Source organism: Equus asinus, chromosome 23 (genome assembly GCF_041296235.1).
Source record: "Equus asinus isolate D_3611 breed Donkey chromosome 23, EquAss-T2T_v2, whole genome shotgun sequence".
Classification (NCBI taxonomy): domain Eukaryota; kingdom Metazoa; phylum Chordata; class Mammalia; order Perissodactyla; family Equidae; genus Equus; species Equus asinus.
In genome coordinates this window covers 57718559-57743623 of record NC_091812.1, presented here as the reverse complement: position 1 = coordinate 57743623, position 25065 = coordinate 57718559, and the positions used below count along the sequence as shown (strand labels likewise).

Genomic DNA, 25065 nt, shown 5'->3' with positions numbered 1-25065 from the left:
TTGCATTTTTGTTTGTGATAGTGAAAAAAAAGAAAATAACCTAAATGTCCAGCTAAAAGGGAATGGATATATAAGATACTATGTTCATAACATAGAATATTATGCAGAAGTCCAAAAAGCACATCTAAACAAATTAGATCTAATCAGATCTAAATAAATTAACATAGATAGATAAAAATCATAATGTTTATTCACAAAAGCAAGAGGAAGAATAATATGTATATATGTACATTTATGGATGTATATAATGTATTAAAATTATACGACATTGAATGGGAAGATACTTAACAAACAATTTTAGTTGTCTCTGGGGAGAGGGGAATAGAATTAGAGTAGGGATGATGGCCAAAGGGGATTTGATATACAGTCATACATTGCTTAATGATGAGGATAATGTATATAATTATGTATTTGAATAGGGGGAGGGTTATTTACATTCTAAGGGGACGTATATTCTAAGAAATGCATTGTTAGGCAACTTTGTCATTGTGCAACCACCATAAAGTGTACTTATACAAACCTAGATGGAATAGCCTACTCTGCACCTAGGCTACATGGTACTTTCTTACGGGACCACCATCACATATGCAGTCTGACATTGACTGAAATGTTGTCATGAGGCACACGACTGGATCTGTATTGTGTTATTACTCCCACAAATCAACAAAAAGGCTGGAAGCAAGTATGAGAAAATGTTAACAGTTGGTAATTCTGGGTGGTAGGAATGTGAGTGTTTGTTGTATTATCCTCTGCACCATTCAGTAACTTTTAAATTCCACAGAATTTTGAAAAATAATGAAGAATCTCCAAACACTGACAAAACAGTGGAGACTTCCGCATGTCACTGCTACCAGAATAGAGTAGCTGGAGAAACACTGAGCCAGTTTCTCCACCTGTCACTGAGGAAATAGAGACACAGCTGCAGAAGAGAGCCTCAGACGGGGGGCGCTCGGAAGGGACCACACGATCCTGACTCAAGAGGTAGTTGGTGGGGCCAAGAAATATCTAGTCTTTCCAAGGGCTCAAAAATGCAAAGACACAGTTCTAATGCAGTCAATCAAAAAAGAACTCTCTGCTCAATGATGAAAAAACTTTCACTGCTACAAAGAAACCCAAGAAGTTCCAACTAATTTTAAATGACCAATCTAAAATTGAGAAAAGCCTGAATTACAGAATGTTTTGAAAGAAAAGTGGTCTGATTACTCTGAAATATATATTGTAGCTCCAAGAATTGTCTGTTAAAAAGATTTTTTTTTTAAGCAAAGTTATTCGGCTTTTGCCATTAGGAAAGGCTCATCTATAATGAATTGGCATCCATGTACGTGTAGATACATGACAGTCCTGAAAACTGTCCTGGAACAGATTGAACAAGCCCTAGAAAACGTTATCCATGTTATTAAATTATTTAATAAGTACCTCCATATGACAGAAAGGTAAATTTTAGTGCAGTCCTGCCTGAATTATTGCAAATTCAAATACATGGCGCTTTCTTATATATTGCAGGTTATTAAAAGGATTTGATGTGTTGGGATGGGGGCACTAATTAGCCTTTTACAATTTCTAATGAACAGTCTTGAAGTGCTGGTAGCTAAGTCCACGTGGCAGTAGCCAAATGTTCAGGCAAGAAGGGGCAGGAGAAGCCACTTACCGTCGCTGAGGGTCCAAGCGGTGAGATCTTCACTCCATTCCCCCTGGGCCTTGGTGTTGACTCTGGCTCGGACTACGTACTGCTCCCTGGGGTGTAAATTGTTAAGCAGCACCGAGGTCAAGTTGCCTGGCACTTTAATATTCTGCTGATCACTATTCACTTGCACAGACCTCCTCTCCACTTCCACATAAAAGTCATCTTCTGAGTTTGGAAATATTGGTTGCCAGGTCAAATTTAGAGTGGTCTGACTTTTCGGTAGGAGACTGAGACCCCTTGGAGGAGGAAGACCTGGGAGAGACCAGAAAGATCATTATTTTTACATAGGTGGAAGGTAACAGCCCCAAAGGTCAGCTTCACAGAGTCACCTTGGCTTCTAGAATAATACACAACTTCACAAGCTATCAAAGAAACACAAGCTGGTAGCCATATTTTTTTCTACCAAAATTGCAAATCTTTAAAAAAATTCTAACACGTAGTTTGAATAATTATAATATAGGAATACAAGTCCTTTGGAGAATAGTTTGGGAATATTTTTCAAGAGTCCTAGAAATTACATATACTTTGGCCCTGTAATATCTGAATAAATAATGTAAAGGAAGAGAAAAACCTAGGTGCATGAAGATGTTCATTACAGCATTATTTATAATAACAAACAACTGGAAGAAATCTAAAGGCTCAAAATAGGGACATGCTTTAATAAATTGTGATATAGCCATCCAATAGATTGAAATAGATAATTGGGAGAAGGATGGAAGCCCAATAAAAATATTTATAATACATGAGAAAAAACTCTCATTGGAACTTGGTAAAAGTCATGTCTATAAGTGGTGAAAGGGAGGAAACTGATAAAAATGAAAACAGTGCATTTCCTGAGGTTGTGGGGTTCCTGAGTTTTTAGGGTTTCTCTCACTACTCTGAGCAATACATTTTAAAGCGATTTTGGGGTTACTTCCCCCTGGCAAGGAGAATTTCAGACATCATAGCAGCTGTGACGGTAGGGCCAGGCCTGGCCCCGCTCTGATCACATTGAGGGATTGGCTACAACCACAGCTGCCTGGTCATAATTACCCAGAAGAACCTGGGCTACTGCAGAGGTAACTGAACGGAAACACTATAGGTTTTGAAATCAAAGAGACAGGGGCATGCTGCTTTAGTTCTGTGGTCTTGGGAAAATTCACAACCTCTCCAAGTTCACATGTAACACTCATCCTCCAGACTCAGGAGGGGTAAATGAGAAAATGGGGCTCTATTAGCGTTACCTCCCTCCTTCCTTCTCTTCCCTCCTTCCTAAGATGTCTTATCTTGTGTCAACAGACAGAGGAGGAATGTTTGTTTTCAGTTAATAACAGTAAATCTATTTTTAAATTCCAGATATGAAGTATTTTCAAAACATAGAAGAAAGATCCTCTAACTTATGCAGTCTCAAGGGGGACATTATTCAATTAAAATCAATTAAAAATTGGTTCTTGGGTATGAGAAAACTTTAGATATTGCAATGGTTTAGGAAGGGCCACAATACAGAACAGATCTGTGGTATTAAAATTCATGGCAGAGAGACATTAGGACAAAATAGATATTCTGCCCTAAAGACAAAAATATCTAGAAAGCTCTTTTGGGGGTGGTAATTTAAACAACAAACAAACAAGTTTGAGAAACACTGCTCTAACTCTTCGTTGGAAGTGAGAGGAAGTCTGTCCATCCACCAGGAGAGCGACTCTCACGGACCAGCTCTGACTGCTCTTAGACTAGGGAGAACCAGCAACCAGGTCCAGCGATTTGCTTGGCATTTTGCTAAAGGTCTTATTGGTCCTTTCTCTATAACCTTTGCAAATTGAGAGCAGTGATGTCAACTCCTTTTGCTCATCTCTAAAGTTTAAATTCCAGAATACGCCCCCCAGGGTGGTTAGGCACACTTACGATGACAAAGCAGAGCAGAGGGATGATGTTTTGGAGCACGCACGTAAGCCTAAGCCTGGGCCTGGGACGGCGGAGTAACTTGATAAATGGGCCTTTTCCTTCTTCCTTCCCTCTGGGAACATGATTTGCCCTTCAACCCTCCCTACCTGCCCTCTTTCTGCCATGTGTTCAGATGTGTTCTCTTCTCTCCCCCCTGGCCTCCCTGGCCTTCACTACTCAATCAACCCACATATAAATAGTGCAACTGCCAGAGATGAATTAAAAAACAAACATCAGCAAAATTCAAATGATGGGAAAAAAAGAGCCTTCAAGAATTCCCTTCCCGCCCAGCCCTGAGAACTACTTTGAAATATTCCAAGAGACTTCTAAATACATCCTGGCTGGAACATATTCTGAGGGCTGAAGACAGTGCAGCGTGGGTCTGTGAAGTGTTTTATGTTCTGTTTCGTAAATACTTTCCATCTGAGTCCGACTAAGACCTTCCCTTTTGGATTCATCAAAACTGGCCAGAGAGAGAATTAACTACCATTTGCCTTTGTAGCAGCAACCTGACAACGTATTGGGGACAGCTTTGATCAGAGCCATGGAGATCTCTGGACCCTCTAACTGCTATTTTTTGTATTCACCACCCGGTGGGGTCCCAGGAAGCCATTTCTGCCTTGTGCAATGCTCCTACGAGTGCCAGAGTAGCTCTCGAGTCCATTTGGTTCTTTAAGGATACTGCTGGTCAGATGAAAGCTAGGTAGGGGTGTCAAGGGGGGTCTCTGCGAGGAGAACACAACCCCTGCAGGAGAGCTAGATGCTATTCCTCGTCTCTCACTGCGTCATTCCGTATCCTTCTGCCTTTGGTAAATGGACTAAAAGTAGGAAAATTTATCAAATGGGATAAGGAAATAGTGCCTGTGGGCTCCTAGGTAAAAACAATAATAATAATAATTGGACAAACAAAAGGGTATCAAGTCTGAAGATCTAGTATGGTGATGCGTAAGATGCATCACTATGGGCAAGTTATTAACCACTCTGAGACTCTACTTTTCCATCTGTAAAATGAGGAAGATGATAATTCTTACCCTCCAAGGTAGTAAGAATTAAATATATGTGAAGTTGAAACTATAAAGCGCTGACCAGGAGATAGTAACAGAATAATCATACCCAGTGGACACTAGAAAAGAGAACTTTACAAGGGATCACTCTAACGTTTCAGAGGAGAGTACCTGATCTCAGAGAGCTGGGGTCCAGGTTAGCATCAAGAAAGCTTCACGAATTCAAGGGCTCCTCGATTAACACAATAGAAGGTCAATCAACACTGACTAACATCAATCACGAAATACTCCTACATATATTATTTAGAATGTCTGGACCCAGGACCAGCAACATCAAACATCACTTGGGAACTTTCTAGAAATGCAGACTCTTGAGCCCTACACCCAACCTGAACCTATTCAATCTGAAATGCTGGGGATGGAGCCCAGAAATCTTTTTTAACAAGCTCTTCAGGTGATTCTGATGGACACGAATGTTTGAGAACCCTTGATTTAGAAACATGGAAGTATCTATTCTAAGAAATCGCTTAAGGAGATTTAGCCAGCCCCTTCCTATGGGAAGCAGGACCGGGAGGAGGAGGGGTGGAGCGGGGGACTGCTGTTCTTTGCACACGAGCCTTTGATTCTATTTGATGTTTTAATTATGTCCATGAATTACTTTGAAAAATTAGAAATTATTTTTAAAAATAAATAAACTGGGATTTCTGAAGTATGTGTGCTGCAAGAGCCTAGCCTGGGCCCTTAAGGTGGAAACAGGAAGCTGGTGGTAACCCTCGGGAGCCAAGGCTCAGCACAGTCGCTACTAAGTACATCCAACTCCTAAGGGATGGCCCTGCCTTCCTGAAGGCTCATCTGCTTCCTTCTCTGTCCCCGTGGAGTGCGGCAGACCCCCTCCCCCAGGGAGAGAGACCAGGAGTGCAGCCCAAATAAAGGGCCGGTTTGGCTCCAAATTGCTACCCTTCCTGTCACTTTCCCACCCATTCAAAAGCAAACTCCTTCCACCTCCATCCCCACCCACCCACTCACCCACCACCACCCTTCCTGGTCTTCCTTCCTCTTTCCCCTTCCTCCCCCTCCCACCCAGCTCAGGAATAAATGCTGTTGACTTCAGCTGACCGATGGAAGCTGTTGTGAAGCGTCTCACGGGGCCAGGATGCCCTTCGCCGCCCTCTCCCCGCCGGACCAGCTGCACGCAGAGCTCATATTCGGTTCGAGGTTCCAAATGGTTAAGGGTAACGATCTCATTTGTCACTGAGGAGAGGGAAAGTCCAGGAAACTTAAGTTGGCATTCGTTAAACTGGAATATTGTTATTGTCATGTGAACAAATGTTTGGTTTTTAAAAATACAATGTCTTAGTGAAACACTAACAGAGGCAATTCCATCTTCAGGGCCTCATCATTCCTAAGATAAGGAAAATGAAGCTTTTTAAAGAAGTTTCCAGGTCACGATGTATACATTCATAGAAGTATCTTTGTACACTTCTGCTCAGTGTTTCTATCTTTTCATTCGTAGAGTAAAACGGCACAAATCTTTGAGTATATGGAATACCAATCAAATTTAGGGAAAAAAATCTCATTCAGAATAATGTAAACTAATTTCCACTGTTTTCAAGTACATACAGAGATTGCAATCAAGCTATCAAGAGAGGGGACTCTGAGAGTTTGCTTACAATGACGTACAATGGATTAGTATCACTACAAATGAAGGGCTCTGAAGGACTTGAAAACAGATCCCATTAACAAGTGATACACGCTTCTTTCCTCCTTAGCTATCCACTTTAGCCAGCCCCTGTTTCTCCATGGATATTGCAAAGGCAGATTTTTGCCTTAACCATAGGATAAATTCCCAATTGGGAAGAAAAGAATTGGGCTGTGTTTAAGAGTTCTTAGAAGACCCCTTTGTGGGTGTCCACTTGTAGAAAGAGTTGATGGATTATTACCACTCTATGAAAAAAAAATCTGCTTTTAAATAAGACCTAACCATTGATGCTAGGAACAGCAATCCAGCAAATCAGCCCTATGCTGCTGGGGTTCTGAATTTTGGCTGAGTCTACAATAGAATGTGGACAGCTCAGGAATGATACCATGACTTTATTCAGCATACCCAGGTCAGCTAGCATTATTAAACCAAAACCCCTCATTTTTTGTAATTTCCTCAATTACCTACACATAGTGGGTAGAGGGCCCTTTTTAGGAAATCACAGGTGAGATGAGACTCAAGTATTAGTGGAAGGATGCATGTTACCTACAAGCCTAAGAGTGGCAGATCTCCGTCCAAGATGGCACGATTAAAGCAGCATGGCCAATGATAATGCTCAGTTTTCTTTTTAAAAATTGTGATTTTTACATCATCATGCAACAAATAGAACTGTAATTTGTATGAGATACATTTAATAAATAAACAACTGTTTTCGTAAGCTTTTGATATTTTATCACATTTCGTTGAATTATTTTTTTCTTTCAGGAAGTTGGGGGAGGGGGACATCGTTCTCTTTGCCCACACCCCTTCCTGCCTCCACCCCAGTCCCATCTGCCACAACCCAAACTTTTCACGTCCAAATTCCTCTTAAAATCTCTGTGCATTAGGGGCCTGCAGGATGGGGCAAGGTTCAAATGAGAAAAAGAATAAATGACTCCACATGGCAGCAACAATCACTCCTCAGATTTATGAAGATTGGGCTCTGCCTTCCCAGCCGACCCTAGACTTTCCCGTTACCATATTCGTGGCATAAACCTGTGTCTTTCAACATGACCAAGCAAGACAGAGTGACTAAAAACAGGATTGGAGATCCAGGGAGGCCTGGAAAGGAAATGTTGACATAGAAGTAACTCTTGACACAGGCTGGTTCTAGGTCCCACAACTTCCAGAAAGTTAGCCCGGAAACCCAGAGGCCCCTGCACTCTTGACTGAATACTCTGAAACAGAATCCTCTGTACAGATGCCACCTTGGGGTAGACCATTGAGACTGGGAGAAGGGATTTCTACACTTGGGGACAATTTTTTTCCTGGTGCCATATCTGCAGCTGCAGCCTTTCCTGTCCAAACCTTACCTTGAATGTCCCGCCAGGCCTCATAATGATTAACAGGCTTGTATAGAAGCTTCTTGGATTTGATTGGTCCATCCCCGAAGTAAGGCTCAGAGCTGATGTTGATGACAGCAAAGTTATGTCCAGTGTCGATCACATTTGGGGCATTCAGGGGCTTTGGAAGAACTGAATAAAATTCCAGCAATCAGATTAGTCCTTGGATTTGGGGCTTCATCATCGTCCTTAGGTAGGAAAGAGGGTGAATACCCTTACATTTCCAACAAAGCCCTCTTAGACTTCTCTGCTGCGATTCAACACAATCATCTGCTCTGTGAGCTTCTCGCTTGTTCTTGCCCCTTCAACCCCTTAGTCACAGTCAAAGTGCTTTCATAAAATATGAGCACTCCTCTGCTGAAGACCTTTCAATGGATTCCCATTAATTCAGAATAAAGTCTAAATTCATACCATGACCTGCCAAGGTTTTGCACGATGGAGCCCCAGCCTCCTCTTCTCCTCACCCAATACCCTCCAGTCGCACTGACCTCCTGTCAGTTCATCCAACTAACAATGCACCAAGCTGCTTCCTGTCTCAGGTTCTTTATAGATGTCCTCCTGCAAAGAACGCTCCAGACCTCCTGCTATTCTCCCGTTAACTCTTACTCATCATTCAACTCTCAGCTCTGATGTGACTTCTTCACAGGTGCTATCCCCGAACCTCATTTAGGCTCAGGTGTGTCATACACTTTCACTTTTCCTTCATTGTAATTTTCAGATTTTACTATTCTTTGTGATTTTGTGTGATTATTTAATATGTCTTCCCACTAGACTATGTGTTTTCTCTCTCTCTCTCTCTCACTGCTTCAAACAACACAAATTTATCATCTTACAGTTCTGGAGGTCAGAAAGACCTGGGTCTCAGTGGGCTGAGATCAAGATGTTGGCAGGGCTGTGCTCCTTTCTGCAGGCTCTAGGGGAGAATCAGTTTCCCTGTTCTTTCCAGCTTCTAGAAACTATCTTCGTCTGTTGGTCCATGGCCCTTCTTCCAACTTCAAAATCAAGAACACTGCATCTCTCTGATCGTTCTTCAATGTGATATCTCTTTCTGACTACACTCAGGAAAGGTTCTCTGCTTTCAAGGACTCGTGTGCTCAGAGTGGATCCACCAAATAATCCAGAACAATCTCAAAGACCACATATTCTCAATGGGGGCAATAGCACCCTCAAGGAGATGAAAATTGGTCCTTGGGGGGTGAAAATATCTTAGTTATTACAATGGTTTGTGGTCTTCCAATGAGCCACAGTACATAAACAGATATATGGCACGTCTATGACATAACATTTTATGGTGATGGGAGGAGAGTTTTGAATAAAATGTCTAAAAGGGCTCCTTAACAGGAGGATAATGATAAAAATATTGTAAAACACTGCACTAAACTCTAAACTCCACTAGGGCAAAAACCATGTAGGTTTGTTCACAGTGAATCACATTGAATAAACGTCAACTGAATTTGCAGTGTACTCTATAGCTCCATTAGCTTGACCTTCTTAGGAATGCATAACTGTTGGTTTTTTCTCCCCAAGAGTGTATGTTACATAATGTAGAATCTTCCAGATTTCAGGGGACAAGTTTCAATAATTTTACTTGACCTCTCTGTCTCAATATTTTGACTCACTATCAGTAATAATTACCTTCAAGTCTTTGCTCGGATATCATCTTCCCCGCAAAGCCGGATCAGCCTATTTACAATTACAGTCACCCCTCCTGCCTTGCCCTAGCATTCTCTGCCCCCTTTTCTGCTTTGATTTTCCCCAAGATACTTAGCATTTTAGCGAACTATACATTTTACTCACTTATTTGTTCATTGCTTATCTTCCTGTGGGAATGTGAGCTCCGCGATGGGAGAGCTTTATTTTATTGTTTGCTGTTGTATTCTCAGTGCTAGAACAGGGCCTGAAACATCATAGGCCCTCAATAAATTCTATTGACTGAATGAAGACGTAGGAGGAAGTTGTCCAAGGTCAGGATAATAAAGCCAGTAAGAAGCCTGATCCAGCAGCATCCTGACTGGAGGCAGACAATGCCAGCGCAGAGTTAGGTTAAGACTGGACACACATTTCACTCAGATCAGTTTCTGAAACGAGGTCATTGTTGTGAGTAAGTTCATTCATTACGTCATGCTTTCTTTGTGTGATCAAATAAGATCACCTGCTTGTTTAAACCATCCGATGCATATTTTATTATAGCCATGAATTCCAAAATCATCTCTTTTACAAGAGTGACGAAAATCGCTCCCAAATCTTTCTCTTTGTAATTTATATTTTATTTTTTATCTTTTAATCATTTTTATTGAGATAGACATATTGTAAAGACCAAAAATCTTAAGCTTATTTAGCTCAAGGGACTTTACCACATACACACCCATGTAACCACCACCCAGACTGAGATGGAGAACACCTCCAGCGCCCCAGAAGGCACTCTTGTGCCCCTTCCCCGTCAATGGGGAACTACCCTCCTGACTTCTGTCACTGTAGATTAGTTTTGCCTGTTCTTTAACTTTGTATAAATGGAATCATAAATCACGAACTTTCCTTTACTTATTTTTATGTCTGTGAGACCCATCCATATTGTTGTAGGAATTAATTCTTTTTTATTGCTGTTTAGTATCCCATTGTATGAGGAATGCTGAACTGTGTTCCTCAAAATTCATATGTTCAAGTCTTAATCCCCCCAGTGCCTCACAATGTAACTGTATTTGGAGGTAGAGTCTTTAAAGAGGTGATTAAGTTAAAATGAAGTCATTAGAGTGATTCTTAATCCAATCTGACTGTCATCCTCATAAAAATTAGGACACAAGCACACACAGAGGGAAGAAGGAGTGAAGACAGTAGGAGAAGACCATCTACAAGCCGGGGAGTGAGGCCTCGAAAACCAACTCTGCCAACACCTTGATCTCAGACTTCCAGCCTCCAGAACTGTGAGAAAATAAATTTCTGTTGTTGAAGGCACCCAGTCTGTGGCACTTTGCCATGACAGCCCTAGCAAATTATTTCATATGAATTTACCAAAATTTATTTATCTTTTCTAATGTTGATGGATATTTGGGTTAATTTCAGTTTTGGGCTATTATGAATAAAACTGCTTGGAACATCCTTGAAGATGTCTTTTTTGAACATATGCACTCATTCCTTTTGAGCATATACATAGGAGTAGAATTGTCAAGTCACAGGGGAGATGCATGCTTAGCTTATTAGATATTGCCAGTTTTCCAAAGTGGTTATACCAACTTGTACTCTGATAGTGAAGCCTTGTATCTGTTTTTTTTTTAAATACCATGGTTAAAGACACTGATTAATTTACCTAATGGCTATTTCCATTTTATAGATATCAGTCAATATGACAGTGAAGAGGCATCAGTGACTTAGGCCCAGAGATGCTTTTTATACATTGATGTTGCGTACTGTATCTTTCATTAAAAAATAAAAATTAGAACCAGTGACCCCTGAATCTTAGCAATATGGTTTGTTTTGAATTAATATTATTTATTTTCCATGGGCAGTAAACATTTCAAAAAGCTTTAAAAAAGATAATTTGGGGCCAACCCCATGGCCTAGTGATTAAGTTTGGTGCACTCTGCTTCAGTGGCCTGGGTTTGTGTCCCAGGTGCAGACTTACACAGCTGCAGCAGTGTCCCACAAACAAAACAGAGGAAGACTGGCACAGATGTTAGCTCAGGGTAAATCTTCCTCAGCAAAAAAAAAAAAAAAAAAAAAAACCAAGACGAAGAAGGTAATTTGTCTTGTCTGCATATCATTTCCTTTCTTCAAAGAACATGCAATTACTTTCCATAAATTATTTTGATCATGTGAATGTTCTACTGAATAAAACAGATCCAGGCTTTTTCCAGTAATCCAAAAAATATTAAAGATTCTGAGGTGGTTTACATGATTCTCAGGGCAGAGAATCCAAATCTATGAGGCTATATTTGTGCTACTGTTGTTATTATTGGCCTTAAAAAAAAAAAAGATTATGTTCTGGGTATTTACATTCATTTCCTTTATAGAAATACCTCTGGGATTGCCCAAAGATTCCTAATCAAGTAATGAAGTGGGTAAAATATAAATCAACTTTGGTTATCTTGCTTCCTCATCTTTAACACAGGAGACTCAGGAAACAAAATGGTCTAGAAAAGATGGTGCAGGGTTTGGGAGTCAGGAGTCCCAGGTTCGAAACTGGGATTTGCTGCTCACCAGCTGTGCTACCTTAGACACGTTAACTAAACTCTCTGAACCTGTTTCCTGACTGGTAGAGTGGGGATAACAACACCTACTGCTCATGGTTCTCATGAAAATTAAATAAGGTGGAGTATGTGAGGCACTCAGCTTGCTGCCTTTCTAGAATATACACCAGAGAGCTGGTAGGTGTTTTTGTCTAATGAGTTCATAAATAACTTCCAAATTCAGAATTCCTTGTTGTGTCTACGTACACCAGCCAGGCTAACTTGAATTTACCTCCACTTTATTTCTTCCCCTCAAGCCACAAATGTACACACATCCGCTTAGATTAATTTGAATTTTGAAATACTAATGCATAGCAGGAAGAATACTTAAAACCCTGAACATTTAAAAAAAATCATTTGTGTTGATTATATATCATAGCCTGGGCTTCCTATTAAGTGAGCAATCCTCAAAAAAAGATTCCCCAAATTATTCCCTACAATCATGCAGAAGAAGTCGCAACAATGATGAAGCCAAACTTTCTGTGAAATGTAAACATTACCAGACACGTTGTGCCAGACACAATTCCAAGTGTTTTATATATTTAACACATCTTCACAATAACCCTGAGTGGTAGATAAACTCCGCTTCATTTCCAAATAAAAAAAGGCTCAGAGAGGTTAAATGCATTTGCTCAGGGCCACACACAAGGTTACTAGCTGTTAGGGACAAAACTCAAACCCCGGGCATGTGACTCCAAAGGTTACATACTTAATCCCTCCTTTCCATTTTCACACATATAATTTTTTTTAAAGAGGGTAAGTATCCTGGAAAATATCCAGAAAGCATTTTAGTGGCCAGATAGATAGCCTTTCTATCTAGAAGCAGCCCCCAGCGGTTACATAAATACAGAGCATCAAGGATACGAGCTCTTCCTCTGGGAAAAGGAGTTTACCTTTAACAGAAATGTTGAAAGGCTCTTCCACCATCCCAGCCACTGTGTTTACACTGCAGACCCAGACTCCGGAGTCAGGGGGGAGGATCCGGTCAATGGTGAACGTGGCCACTGAGAGATGACCCGTGTGGTTAAAGTCTTTTGGCTGGAAAGGTTAAAGACAAAAAAATAAAAGCTTCTAGGGCGGCATAAACACAAAGGTCCATAACGCTGACCCCATCTCATTGTTTAATGAGACGTTTTCTAGGAGAGATTAAGAAGCTCAATGCAATGCTAGTATAATCATTGGCTTATTTCCAAAGCTATTGTCGTAGCCCTGACCGTTTATATTGGATTGACGCCCTCTCAGATCCTGCTGTTGTGTTTGTGTGTTTGGGAGTGTGGGGTAAACACTTACGAGCAAGGAGTCTAATTCCCTTTAAACTGCTTCTGGTAACGTTTGCTCCTTTCCGGTCTAAGACAGAGATGGCCGGGGAGAGGACAAAATGGCTCCCTGAAGTGTTTGAGGGGCTGTGGAGTGTGGTATCATGGAAAAAGCCAGGGCTCGAAGACACATGGACCTGAGTTCACATCCCAGCTCTGCCACTTTTGACCAATTCCCTTCTCACTTAACTTCACCCAGCTAGTTTCCACTTCTGCAAAAAGGGGACAAGTAGTATGAAGTGAGATGTTGTATACAGTATGGTCAGCTCTCACTCAATGGTAAATGTTACTTCCATTAATGCATGAAAAAGCTGACGAGATTTTGGAAGCTGTCAATTGGCCTCTTTTACCTAATTTGAGTAGAATCAGGAATATCTGATGTGTGGACACTGGTAACGGCATGTTCTATATAACCTGCCCCCAACAAGTCACAAGAATCTGCCTTCTGATCAAGTTGACTTTCAGTCACCATTGAGAGAAAAATAAGATAACTATTTCAAAATCTTTAGACAAGAAAATGCATCAACTTCCTGAGGCTCACTTGTGACATGGAGAAATTTGGGGTGGCTCCTGTCTGCATTTGGGATCGTTGGGAGACAGAAGGGAAGCGTATTGGAAAAGTGGCTTAGTCCTTTCCAGCAAAGAATAACCGTGGTGATGGTGGCCTAACCAGTGTTCAGCACAAGCAATGAGGGCAAAGTGAAGAGGCGGGTGACCCAGGGAATGCATTGAGACCTAGGGAGTCCGGGATCGTGGTTTCTGAACTGGAGATGTGGGAGCAGGTCTATCTGGAGACAAATGGACTATGCTGGACTCTCCTCTTCTACACTCCGCTAATTGCTGCTCCACAGAACATGCTAGGAGGAGGCCAATGATCACAGCCTCATGTGCTGGTAGCACCTGGTAGGTAGCACATGAGTCTCCTGCTGACTCACGGGTTGCAACCCTCCTTCATGGCCACTGGACACCTCTCCCTTCCTGATCTGAGGAGTCAGAGATGAGGGTATGGTGGGGGCAGAGCCTGGCACAGGCTGACACACACATCTTACCATACACAGCCAGACAGTTCTGCAGAGTAAGTGCCATCCTTGGCACTCAGTTCCACCACTTCCCCTGTGGTGGCGTATTTCCAGCCTTCACTGCAGGGCTGGCCGTGCAGGGGAAACCACTGAGGCTGCAGCCAGTCTGCTCTACTCCCCAGGGATATGGCATGTTGTCAAAGCTAACAACACAGTGGCACAGGAGGATGCAAGCTTCGATGGAATCTAGCCTTTGGGGGAGTGATGACTACACTGAAAGCATCCAGTGATGTCAGGAGGTCAGGTTAAGAATAGCTCTTACATGGAGCACTGTCCCATCCGGCTTCACGAGGGTCATTTCTTCATTAGCAGGTAGTGGCTGGCCAGAGGCTTTGCAGATGGGGTTGAATTTCCCACTGTTTACTTCTGTGTGATCTGGCAAATCCTCTATCTTTGGGGTCATCCTTGGCATGCCTGAACGAAGAAAGTAGCACTGTAAAATCTAATCTGTAACACACCAGCACAGTAACAATAAAAGCAGCTAACATTTAGCAAGTCACGCACCGGGCAAGAACTTCGCAACTTTTACATTGTTTTATCATCACATAATAAACTTGTGAGGTGGGTGCTATTGTGGTCCCTATTTTATAGTTGAGGAGAATTGGGCTCAGAGTCTAGATTCAAGCTCAGATCTTTATGAATCCAGAGTCCACACTCTACTATAATGCTGTGGTGGACCTGGGAGGTACAGTCTCAATATTGAAAAGATCATCTCCGCCACATCTCCGCAGACCGGATTGTTCAGTCCCTCTCTTCTTCTTTTTTTTTTTCCTTTTCCTGAAGAAGATTGGCCCCAAGCTAACATCTGTTGCCAATTTTCCTCTTTCTGCTTAAGGAAGATTGTTGCTGAGCTAACGTCTGTGCCAATCTTCCTCTATTTTATATGGGATGCCACCACAGAGTGGCTTGACAAAGCAGTGCTAGGTCTGCACCCAGGATCCAAACTGGCAGACCCCAGGCTGCCGAAGCAGAGCATGCAACCTTAACTACTACATCACCGGGCCGGCCCCCGCCTCTTGCTTTTTAAGACAAGTTTTACAAAAACAAAAGCAAAAAACAAAAACTAGTTCTTCTTCCACTCAGCAAGCAATACCAGGGATGATCCTTGATTTTGAGATATGAGAGCTGTCTCATTGATTGGGAAGTCTGCAAGCGGCGGGTGATTAAAAATATTCACGTTTACATCTAAGAAGTAAAGTGGAATATAACTCCCCCAAATCAATTCCTAGTCAACAGCCAAATCAAAAATGTTGCTGCCAATGTTGAAAGGAGAAAAAATGTCTCTGATATCAACAAAGCCATCAGGATTCCCTGTCTAATATCTGCATAGTAGAGAATGAATAAGCCTGAAATATAACAATTTTATTCTGAACTGTAGGGTCTTAGAGAAGCTCGACCATTTGTAACTAAATGTGAGACATGGTTGAAAACAGTCCAACATTCTGTAAGGAATGTAGGAGAAGGAGCTGTTTCACTCGCGTGCTGCTTCGTAGGGGTGCTGGGAGAAGGTGGGGTTAAGTAAACACACCAATATTGACAGTTTATATGGCTATCCTATTTCTCAGGCCTGTAATGAAACAGGCAAAGTGTGTGGAGCAAGAGAGAAAGAGGTCTGATACCTACAAAGGTAATTCCTTGCTATATCTGTAGACGTGGAGAGCTTGTGATTAGAAAATTTACAAATCTTTCAACCTTATTAGTTATTTGCGTAGGAATTTTTATAAGTGCTTTGAAGCTTTTACGGTATTTCTTTCCTTCCCTCTGCCCCTGCATTTTCTGTAGCTGGATGGAGGCGAAGGTAGATGCACAGGTGGAGGCGGGGATGGGGTGCTGGGGACAGGGGGCTGCTCTCTGAAAGCCCAGAGCCCGGATCTAGGTCTCAAATTCTCACACCTGTTGCAACATCAGCCTTAGAACAGAAAGGAAGGAGCAAAACAAAAAATCCAAATCCTTAAGCTTTTTAGTGGCCCATTTACAATCCCAGCCTCTGGCAGCCCCAAGGCATTTCCTTCCCTTCCTAGGCCCTCCCAGATTCCTGCCCTGTAGAAAGTCCAAAGTCTGGAGAAAGAAGAAAAAGGATAAAGCTGAGAAGCCAAAGCCTTGGAGAAAACAATTGTTCGTATTTCCCCCGTATTTGCTGATTTCTAACACTCGCAGAGAAAAGGTTATCAACATCTTTCTACTCTGAGTGTAGATTTCACTGGATGTGTTCCCTTCTATGACATTTATATTTATTTGACTGAAAAAGTACTATATGTTTATTATTTTTAAATTTTGAAAATACGCTTCTTTTAATTTTAAAAAATATATTCTAGGGCAAGGGTTAACAAACATTCTGCAGAGGACTAATAGTAAACATTTTCAGCTCGGCAAGCCATAAGTTCTCTGTGGTAGCTACTCAGCTCTGCTGTGGTGTAAAGGCAGCCATGTACCACCTACTGCAGACGGATGGGCGTGGCTGCGCTCCAGTAAAACTTTCTTAATGACAGCAGATGGTGGGGCAAGAAAAAGGAATGAAGTACTGCTAGGTGCTACAACATCGATAAATCTCAAAAACATTATGGTAATGAAAGAAGCCAGCCACAAAAGACCACACGCTGTATGATTCCATTTACAGTATACAAAATGTCAAGAATAAGCCAATCTGTACAGACAGAAAGTGAATGAATGGTTCCTAGGGGCTGGGAGGAGGGAAGAGTGGGAGTGGCCCCAAGATCTCTTTCAGTACGATGGAAATACTCTAAAGATTATGGTGATGGTTGCACAACTCTGCAAATATACTAAAAACCGTTGAACTATACATTTTAAAGGGATGGACTTCATGATAAAAATTATATTTCAATAAAGTTGTTTTAAAAAGATGGGGGCTGGCTTTGGTCTGTGGGTCAGAGTTTGCTGACCTCTGCTCTATGGTAATTTCTGACCTCTGCTCTATGGTAATTTCTGCACTAGAATTATTTAAAATTTCATTTTGAGGGCAATCTTTTCTATTTCTATTTTTTCTTTTTTTTAGGACTTTTTTTTTTTGCTTTTTTTTTGGTGAGGAAGATTGGCCCTCAGCTAACATCTGTTGCCAATCTTCTTCTCCCCACACCCCAAAGTCCCAATACATAGTTATATATCCTAGTTGTAGGTCATTCTAGTTCTTCTCTGTGGGATGCTGCCACAGCATGGCTTGATGAGTGGTGTGTAGGTCCGTGCCCAGGATCCGAACCAGTGAACCTCGGGCCACTGAAGCAGAGCACAAGAACTTAACCACTCGGCATGGGGTTGGCCTCCTCTATTTTCTTCTTTCTTACTATCTTTTAAAAAATACCTTTTGCCCCAATCTCTCCAAAGCAGTTCTTTCCCTGCTGTACATATCCAGGGCAAAGGGTGGTCCTAGAGAAGGGGGCAAAAGAGGTGAGTGGAGCTCTCAGCTGGCCTGTCATTACTCACTGTGCTACAAAGAGCATGTGGTTTATTCCTAGTGGAAAGAGAAATGAAGGCCAGCATTAGAGTTTGTAGAAAAGAATCAGAAAGCTGTCCTGTAGGAGTTGGGCTATATTCTTCCCAACTTGTGGATGGAAACAGAGTGGTTTGAGAATTTGGGGTACTGGGGCAGGAACTATACCAGCAAAGCCTGGTTCAGACACGCTTAACATGGCCCTGACCACCGTGTTACCTTGCTTTACCTTCTCTCTCACACTGGAGCCCTTGGCGTCCTGGAGCGCAGAGGCACCCTTGGAACCGATCACACGTCTCCCCATTGGTACACCTGCACCTGAGCTTACAGTCTGGCCCATAATAACCAGGCTGGCAGGCTGTAAACAGAGACACCAAAAACCAGAGTTAATCCAGGGGAAGGGAGAAAACTCAGGGTGTAGGTGGCTAGTTTTATTTTTCTCTCCAAGTTATCAACCTTGCTGATTCATGGAAGGTAGTATGTGATTTATCAGCATTATTTATTGGGATTCCCAGGAAATTAAAGGGCTGGTGAATTCTGTTTCCAGGAGAGTTGAATAAGCTCCCACCAAGCCAGTCTTCTGATAAATAAGAACTAATATAATTTCATTAATAACAACTATAAAAAGACAGCTACCTGAAAGCACTGAAGAGTGGGGGAACCAGGCAGGTTCTGAAGGGGAATTGAAATTTGGAAGACAGGAATGGCATGCTTCCCAGTTTCCTGCTTTTAGTCTCACAGTTGGATACAGCTAACGCTATGTTGGGGACCTAAAACTCCAGAGAAAACCTGTAGTCTCACTGACCTGAAGAAACAGGGGACAGACTCAGGGCAACCAGCACCACTGGAAAGTGGCAAGGACAATCTAGAAAGGAGAGCCAGAGCAAGGAAGTCCCAAATCTTTGCCTGGCCCCTGAACCACGCACGCTAAGTACGGATTCAAAGCAGCCCAAGGATAAAAGCACTGAACTGAGTCTGAGCCGATGCCTAAGAGTCAGCATTTGCAGTTTGACTCATACCAAGTTGATTGCCCACTAAATCATAACAAAACAAAATCAACATTCCCAAAAAGAATATATCGTACTCCAGAGTCTCCTCAATGTAACATCACAATATCCAAGATACAATCCCAAATAACTCAACACAGAAGAAATGGAGAATTACGATCTAGCCTCAGGAGAAAAGAAAATCAATAAAGACCAACCTTGATGACCCAGATACTGGAAATAGTAGACAAGAATTTTAAAGCAACTATAATAAGCATGCTCAGTCAGGTAAAGGAAAATATGCTCACAACAAGTAAAACAATGAGGAATCTCAGCAAAGAAAAACTATAAAAAATAAAAAAAGACATTCTAGAACTGAAAGACACAATATGTGGAATAAAAATATCACTATATGGACTTAGCAAAACAATGGAGATGATAGAAGAAAGAGTCAATGAACACAAAGTTAGATCAATAGATATTCAACCTGAAGAACACAGATAGGGAGAAAGCTACAAAAAATGATTAGAGCCTCAGGGACCTAGGGGACAATATCGAAGGGTGTGACACACATGTAAGTGGAGGTCCGAGGAAGGAGTCTGAGAGAACACTAAAATACTTCAATTCATAAAATCCTAGTAATTTTTTGAGCTTCATGGGTTGGAGTGAGTTAATAAATGTGCTCTTATAAACCTGGGTCTGGAGACACATTGACTGTGTAGCTGATGAAGCTTATGGTCTAGACTCCTCGCATGCATGCATCCCTTCCTGGGCCCTAGCAAAGTGTTCCCATATGAACGTTTTTTTTTTTTAATTTGTGTATGATTTTTTAATATTCTCTCTTGAAAGAGGGACTGGATCTGCCCCTACCTGGAGGCGCCTTTTACTTTAAGGTATACATTTCTGAGGCCAGGTAGGATTCATCCACTGCTGTGGCTCCCTCAATCTTCCTTGGGGGCCAGAGGCAGCATTTAGAGCGAGCCGAGTGAGGTTTTGTGGGTAGCTGAAGCTGACTTTCATGTAATCTCCTCTTTTCCCTCTTACTCAGCCCCAGCACTCTGCCATCCAGTATGGCAGCTGCTAGCCACGGACGGCTACTGCGCGCTCAAAATAGGGCTAGTCCAAATGGAGATTTCAAAGCCTTAGTATGAAAAGAGGAGTGTAAAACATCTCATTCATACTTTTTCTATTGATTTCATATGGAAGTGATAATATTTTTGATATATTCAGTTAGATAGATATTAAAATTATTTCACCTGTTTCTTTTACTATTTTAATGTGGCTACTAGAAAAAAATTGAATTACATATCTGGCTTGCTTATATTTCTACTGAACTGCTCTGCCCTAGAGCATTGTTATCAAGTCACTGGGGACCCCCTCACAGCTCCCAGTAGTGCCAAATGTGGATAAAGGTGGCTTTGTGAGGTAATGGCTAATTCACGCCTTCATATTCACTAGGGGTGGTCTGGCATATTTGGCTGCAGGTTCACGTTAAGCTACTGTGTACAGGAGATGTGAGGAGCATACTGGAAAACAGACATGAAATACACGCCTTTGAGCCCTATCAAATGTGAAAGTATATTCGAGAAAGGGCAGAGGGCACCTCTGAGTAGGTGAAGTTAGGACTGTTTGAGTAAGTTCCACAGAAGATAAGATGTTAACTTCCTTGATTTTCAAATCCCAAATCCTGTCTGGAGGTGACCTAAAAAGGGCTGATATTTATGACGTACTGAAAAAACAAGTCTTCTGTGACCTTCCAACTCAAAGTGTGCTCTGAACCCAAGAGCATCAGCACCACCTGGGAGGTTGTTAGAGATGCAGAACCCCAGGCCCCGGTCCAGACCTATGGAATCAGAATCTGTGTTTTAATAAGATTCCCAGGTGATGTGTATGAGAAGCAATTTCTATGAGGCCCAGAGTCTAATGTAAAGGCATAAGTAACTTCGGATGAAAACATCTGTGATTCAAAGCCCTGTGGCTCAGGGACGGATGGCTGACTGAGCAGTCCAGGTATACCCCACACGATGATTGGCAGCCAGCTGGAGCTCCTTGGGACACCTGCTAGAACTTTTTCTGCTGGAGAGTATGATTGGTGCATACCTTCATTGCACTGCAGACCCTTCCAGCCTGTGGCACAGGAACACCCGTAGGGGTCTGGGAGACAGAACACGTAGGACTTGCATCCCTCTGGTCCACTACACCTTTCTTTACAAGTTCTGCCAAACGTGTGCAGTCCACAAGCTTTGAGGGGAGAAAAAGATGATTCAGAGTGAAATAGGCAAGTCCTTGTCATGCATGATTCTTCTTTTAAAGGATCTCTCCTAGGTGGAAGAACATGGAAAATTATCCAGTCTCAGCTGTGGCATGGGCAGGGTGAACACCCCCTTATGGCCTATTTTACAGATAATGAAACTGCCCCACAGAGAGGACATCAGAGCCACCACCCACAGTTGTACAGGTTGTGTACTGCACAAACCTAGGGGGTGACATTCATATCACACACATCATAGATTTATATACTTATTACAACTTTCCAGTAGTTGGCAATAAAGAACCTTTAGGAAAGAGCACCTTTTTCTAATTCACACAAAGGTACCATACGGCCTAGCAGGGGCCATTTAGCTTCCATTCCCAACTTTGTCCAGATCTAAAATTCTAAATCCAACAATGATGGCCTTTTAAATCCACGACTTACTCATCGAGAACTCTTGACTTACCCTTCTCACATGTTCTCCCCATAAACCCAGGAGGGCAAATGCATTCTCCAGTATCTTCATGGCAGACAGCGTTGTTCATACAGGCGGTGCAGACACGGTTACATTCTGGTCCCCACTTCTGAGCTTCACATCCTTTTGTGAAGGAAGACAAGGCTGTGGTGAGTGGAGCACATTTATTCAACAAACCTTTACGGAGCACCTGCAACGTGTCAGCCATTTTAGCTGACACCGGCGAATAAAGTAAATCTAACACAACCTCTGCTCTCTGAAAGCTAACATGTGAAACAGATACACCAACAGAAAATAACGATAGAAACAAAGACAAGGAGTACTATTCCTGTCTCGGGGATGGAAGATGGCATGAAACAAGGCTTCCCAGAGGATGCTGATACAGAGAATGCGAGAACCTCTGGTCTAGAGTATGTGGAGAAGGGATACAGCTAAAAAGGGCAGCAGCAGCGGTCACATCCACCTACTTTTCAGGTAGAAAACATATAAGAAGTGAAACAAGATACACAAAACCTCAAGGAGAAGGATGGTAGAATGCTTCTGGAGTCATATTTCCCAGCTACTTCTCTCCAGCACTTGGCAATTTTAGATTGTCAATTAGTCCATGGATACCTTCCAATATAAGGCAAACCCAGTGGGGTTGGGGTGACCGTTGTGGCCAGGAATTTAATTCAGTTTCTCTCCTGAAAGGAAGTAGTGTCTTTGTCCCTGAACGTTAGTCTCACAGTGGTAAGTTTGGACCTGTGCCTACAGCTGATGTAACCTCGTAATTTCTTTGGCAAGAACCCCTGGTTATCAGTATTTTCTCTAAAATAATCAGGAAGACTGTCAACACAGACCCTTTTTTACAGGCTTCCACATACAAGATAGAGCTACAGAATGTCTAAAAGCTAATATTTACATATACAGGGAAAAATGCTTCTGCACAATGAGTAATTTCTTGAGAACCAGACCCCAGGTTATTGGCACACGTTGAAAACTAATGATGGCAGACACAGGAGATGAGAATGGGCTGCATGTTACATTAAACTATGTCTCTCAGCCTGTACGTATCTGTGGACCTGTCCCAGCCTCACTCCTAATCCTAGGAAGGAGGAAAGAATAAACCTTGAGAGAATAATTGGGGTGATTTCTTGGGGATGGAGAAATCGGGGAAAGAGTTTGTTGATAAGCAACAAGTATGTAATTAGGCTTCTGGTATTTTCTTCAAAAGCCTTGTGGTTTTGTATTTTAGGAAACCATACATTCATGAAATACAGAGAGACGTCCTATAAACTTTGTGCTTGTGAGAAATCTTTTGTCAGGAAGAGAATGTGCATTGGGAAGGATATCGATTCTATAAATACAACCAGTGTGATTTTTAACACACAGCTTTAAGTACTGACTATTCCTAGGCTTCAACTCATCCTGGAAAGACACCCTACAGTTATGGGGAATGGACAAATGCCTTCAGTTCTACCTCATTCCTTACTAAACATCAAAGAGGACACACTGGGGAAAAATACTTTTAAATGGGATGACTGTGGCCCGACTCAAACTTTCTTAGAGTGATTTTAGATATTGGCTGTGCTTCTCAGACAGTTCCACTGAAATACTCCTAAGAGCAAAAGATGATAAACGTGTGCTCCCAGCAATCTGAAAAGAGACAACGTGGAGATCGAAATGTGTTGAAGTCTTTTGCTTTATCTTAAAAGTTCAAGTGAATTTTAAATTCGAGTCTACGCTAAGTCAGGTAGACTCGACTTTGTTTTGACATTTAAAAAAAAGCTTTAAACCTTTTACTATATATCAACATCTGATGTTTCTGATATTGCTGGAAAGTCTGCCATTTGCCCCAACTCTGAGTACCCCTGGCAGCTGGTGCTGTATCAGACTGGAGAAAAACTATCCAAATGAAATGAATGCAAACTGTATCCTTGCCACTCAGACTCTCCATGAGTGCAGTGGAACAAAAGGGGATTTCATCCGCCCAAACTAGATGAATCACACTTTTCATAATCGTACTGTCATATCGCTATATCTGTTTGTCTATTTATAAATGTACCTGTTCTGATTTGGAATTACCCAAGGGACAGTGATTCATCTTATCATCCTTGTATTCCCAACACCAACACAATGCCTGACACAGAGGTACAATCTACACATATTTGTTGAATGAATGAATGAATGAATATAATGCAAAGCAAAATAAATACTCTTCGTGCGTTAGAGATAACAACCTTTAGAGGAATGACAGAGCATCCAACTACTTAGACCCGAAGGCCTGAATATTCAACATCATTACTACCTGGCATAGCTGGGGAAAATTCAGGGCAAATTTTTTATTTTTTGTACATCAAGTTCTTGTGAAAACTACTGGTGACAGTAAGTCTCCATTTTGATAGTTACGATAAGGGAAAAAATTGTTTTCACTAGTTCTAACTTTTGTATTTTTCAAACGTGAAAATAGAAATCACATTAGAGAGTTAAATGATCTGGAAAGTGTGGGATTTACAGACTAAATGTTTGACTAGATATTAGACCAACCCAGAAGGCCCAGCTCATCCCTCTGTAGCAGACACCTGGCAGGGAGACGCCAGCTCGCTGTGATTCCCACTTTTTCTAGGAATGATGCTGCTATTCAAGCGTGAGGTCCTACTGCCTGCACTGTAGGATGTGGCCCCATCCTTGTTTACAGCTCATTGGTCTAGGCGAGTAGATATGCAATATATGTTAGGCCAATTTGCTTCTCTCTCCTGGGAATTCAAAATTTGGAATTCAAAGAAACATCACTGAAGCTAAGTTAGCATCCTTGAGAGAAAGCCCACCCTCTCTCCCACAGTGCTGAGCCCCAGATCTTCCTTGGAGCCTATCTTTTCTAGAAACTTGCTTGTCAGCTTTTCCATCAATTTTCTAAGAGTCCTTAGTAAACTTCCAACCAATCCCTGGTTTTTGATTAAGTAGCCAGAGTCAGTTTCTGTTACTTGCAACTGAAAATCCTAACAACTATACCATCACAGATGGCGGGCTCTCAGTCACTTACTCCGGACTATCAGCCTGGTGAAGGCCGAGGTGAAGAGGTTTCCTCCTATGTACCTGGCCGAGTACACTCCAGCATCCTGGGGCTGGGCATGAGGCAGATGCACTTCTAAAATATCAGGTACTTCGTGCCGGGGCACTGAATGGATGAAGGAACCTGGTAAGGGAGGAGAGCGGAGAACAATGGTCACACTCAAACACTCCTGTTTCCTTGTCTGGTCCCTCCACTCGATCAGCTTTCCCTGACCTGACATGGAAAATGTGCTCTAGCATATTGGATGTGGCTGAGGAATGAAAAGGCTGAGCTATTTGGTGCTCTCCTGACAGTCAAGAAAGCTATGGTGACTGAGCAGATAGGTTAGTCTATGGGACCCACTACGAAACACATGAAACAAGGGTAGGCTAGAGTTCTTATCTTCTGCAGGGAGAGCTGAACAGGCAAAGCTGGTGGGAGATGTCAGGTAACCCTGCCAACTAATTGATTAACCAGGAGATACCTAGAATCACTCCAATCTGGAAGCCCTATCCCTCCACAGAACTCAGAATAATCCCCATAAATATTTCAGCTCAACCAGACAACTGC

The 25065-nt window shown here is 42.1% G+C and overlaps 1 protein-coding gene across 1 annotated transcript in view; it reads right to left on the bottom strand.

The window, feature by feature from the left end:
- The window catches only part of TEK (TEK receptor tyrosine kinase), a 106517-nt gene that overhangs the window by 25785 nt on the left and 55667 nt on the right, over nucleotides 1–25065 (bottom strand). The window contains exons 4-12 of the mRNA XM_014853381.3: nucleotides 24487–24639; nucleotides 21456–21587; nucleotides 20839–20979; nucleotides 17982–18110; nucleotides 14570–14721; nucleotides 12806–12950; nucleotides 7660–7821; nucleotides 5725–5859; nucleotides 1649–1936 (exon numbers count right to left, since the gene is read on the bottom strand). Coding sequence (XP_014708867.1) covers nucleotides 1649–1936; nucleotides 5725–5859; nucleotides 7660–7821; nucleotides 12806–12950; nucleotides 14570–14721; nucleotides 17982–18110; nucleotides 20839–20979; nucleotides 21456–21587; nucleotides 24487–24639 — 1437 coding nt within the window. The remainder of the gene's footprint in view (nucleotides 1–1648; nucleotides 1937–5724; nucleotides 5860–7659; nucleotides 7822–12805; nucleotides 12951–14569; nucleotides 14722–17981; nucleotides 18111–20838; nucleotides 20980–21455; nucleotides 21588–24486; nucleotides 24640–25065) is intronic.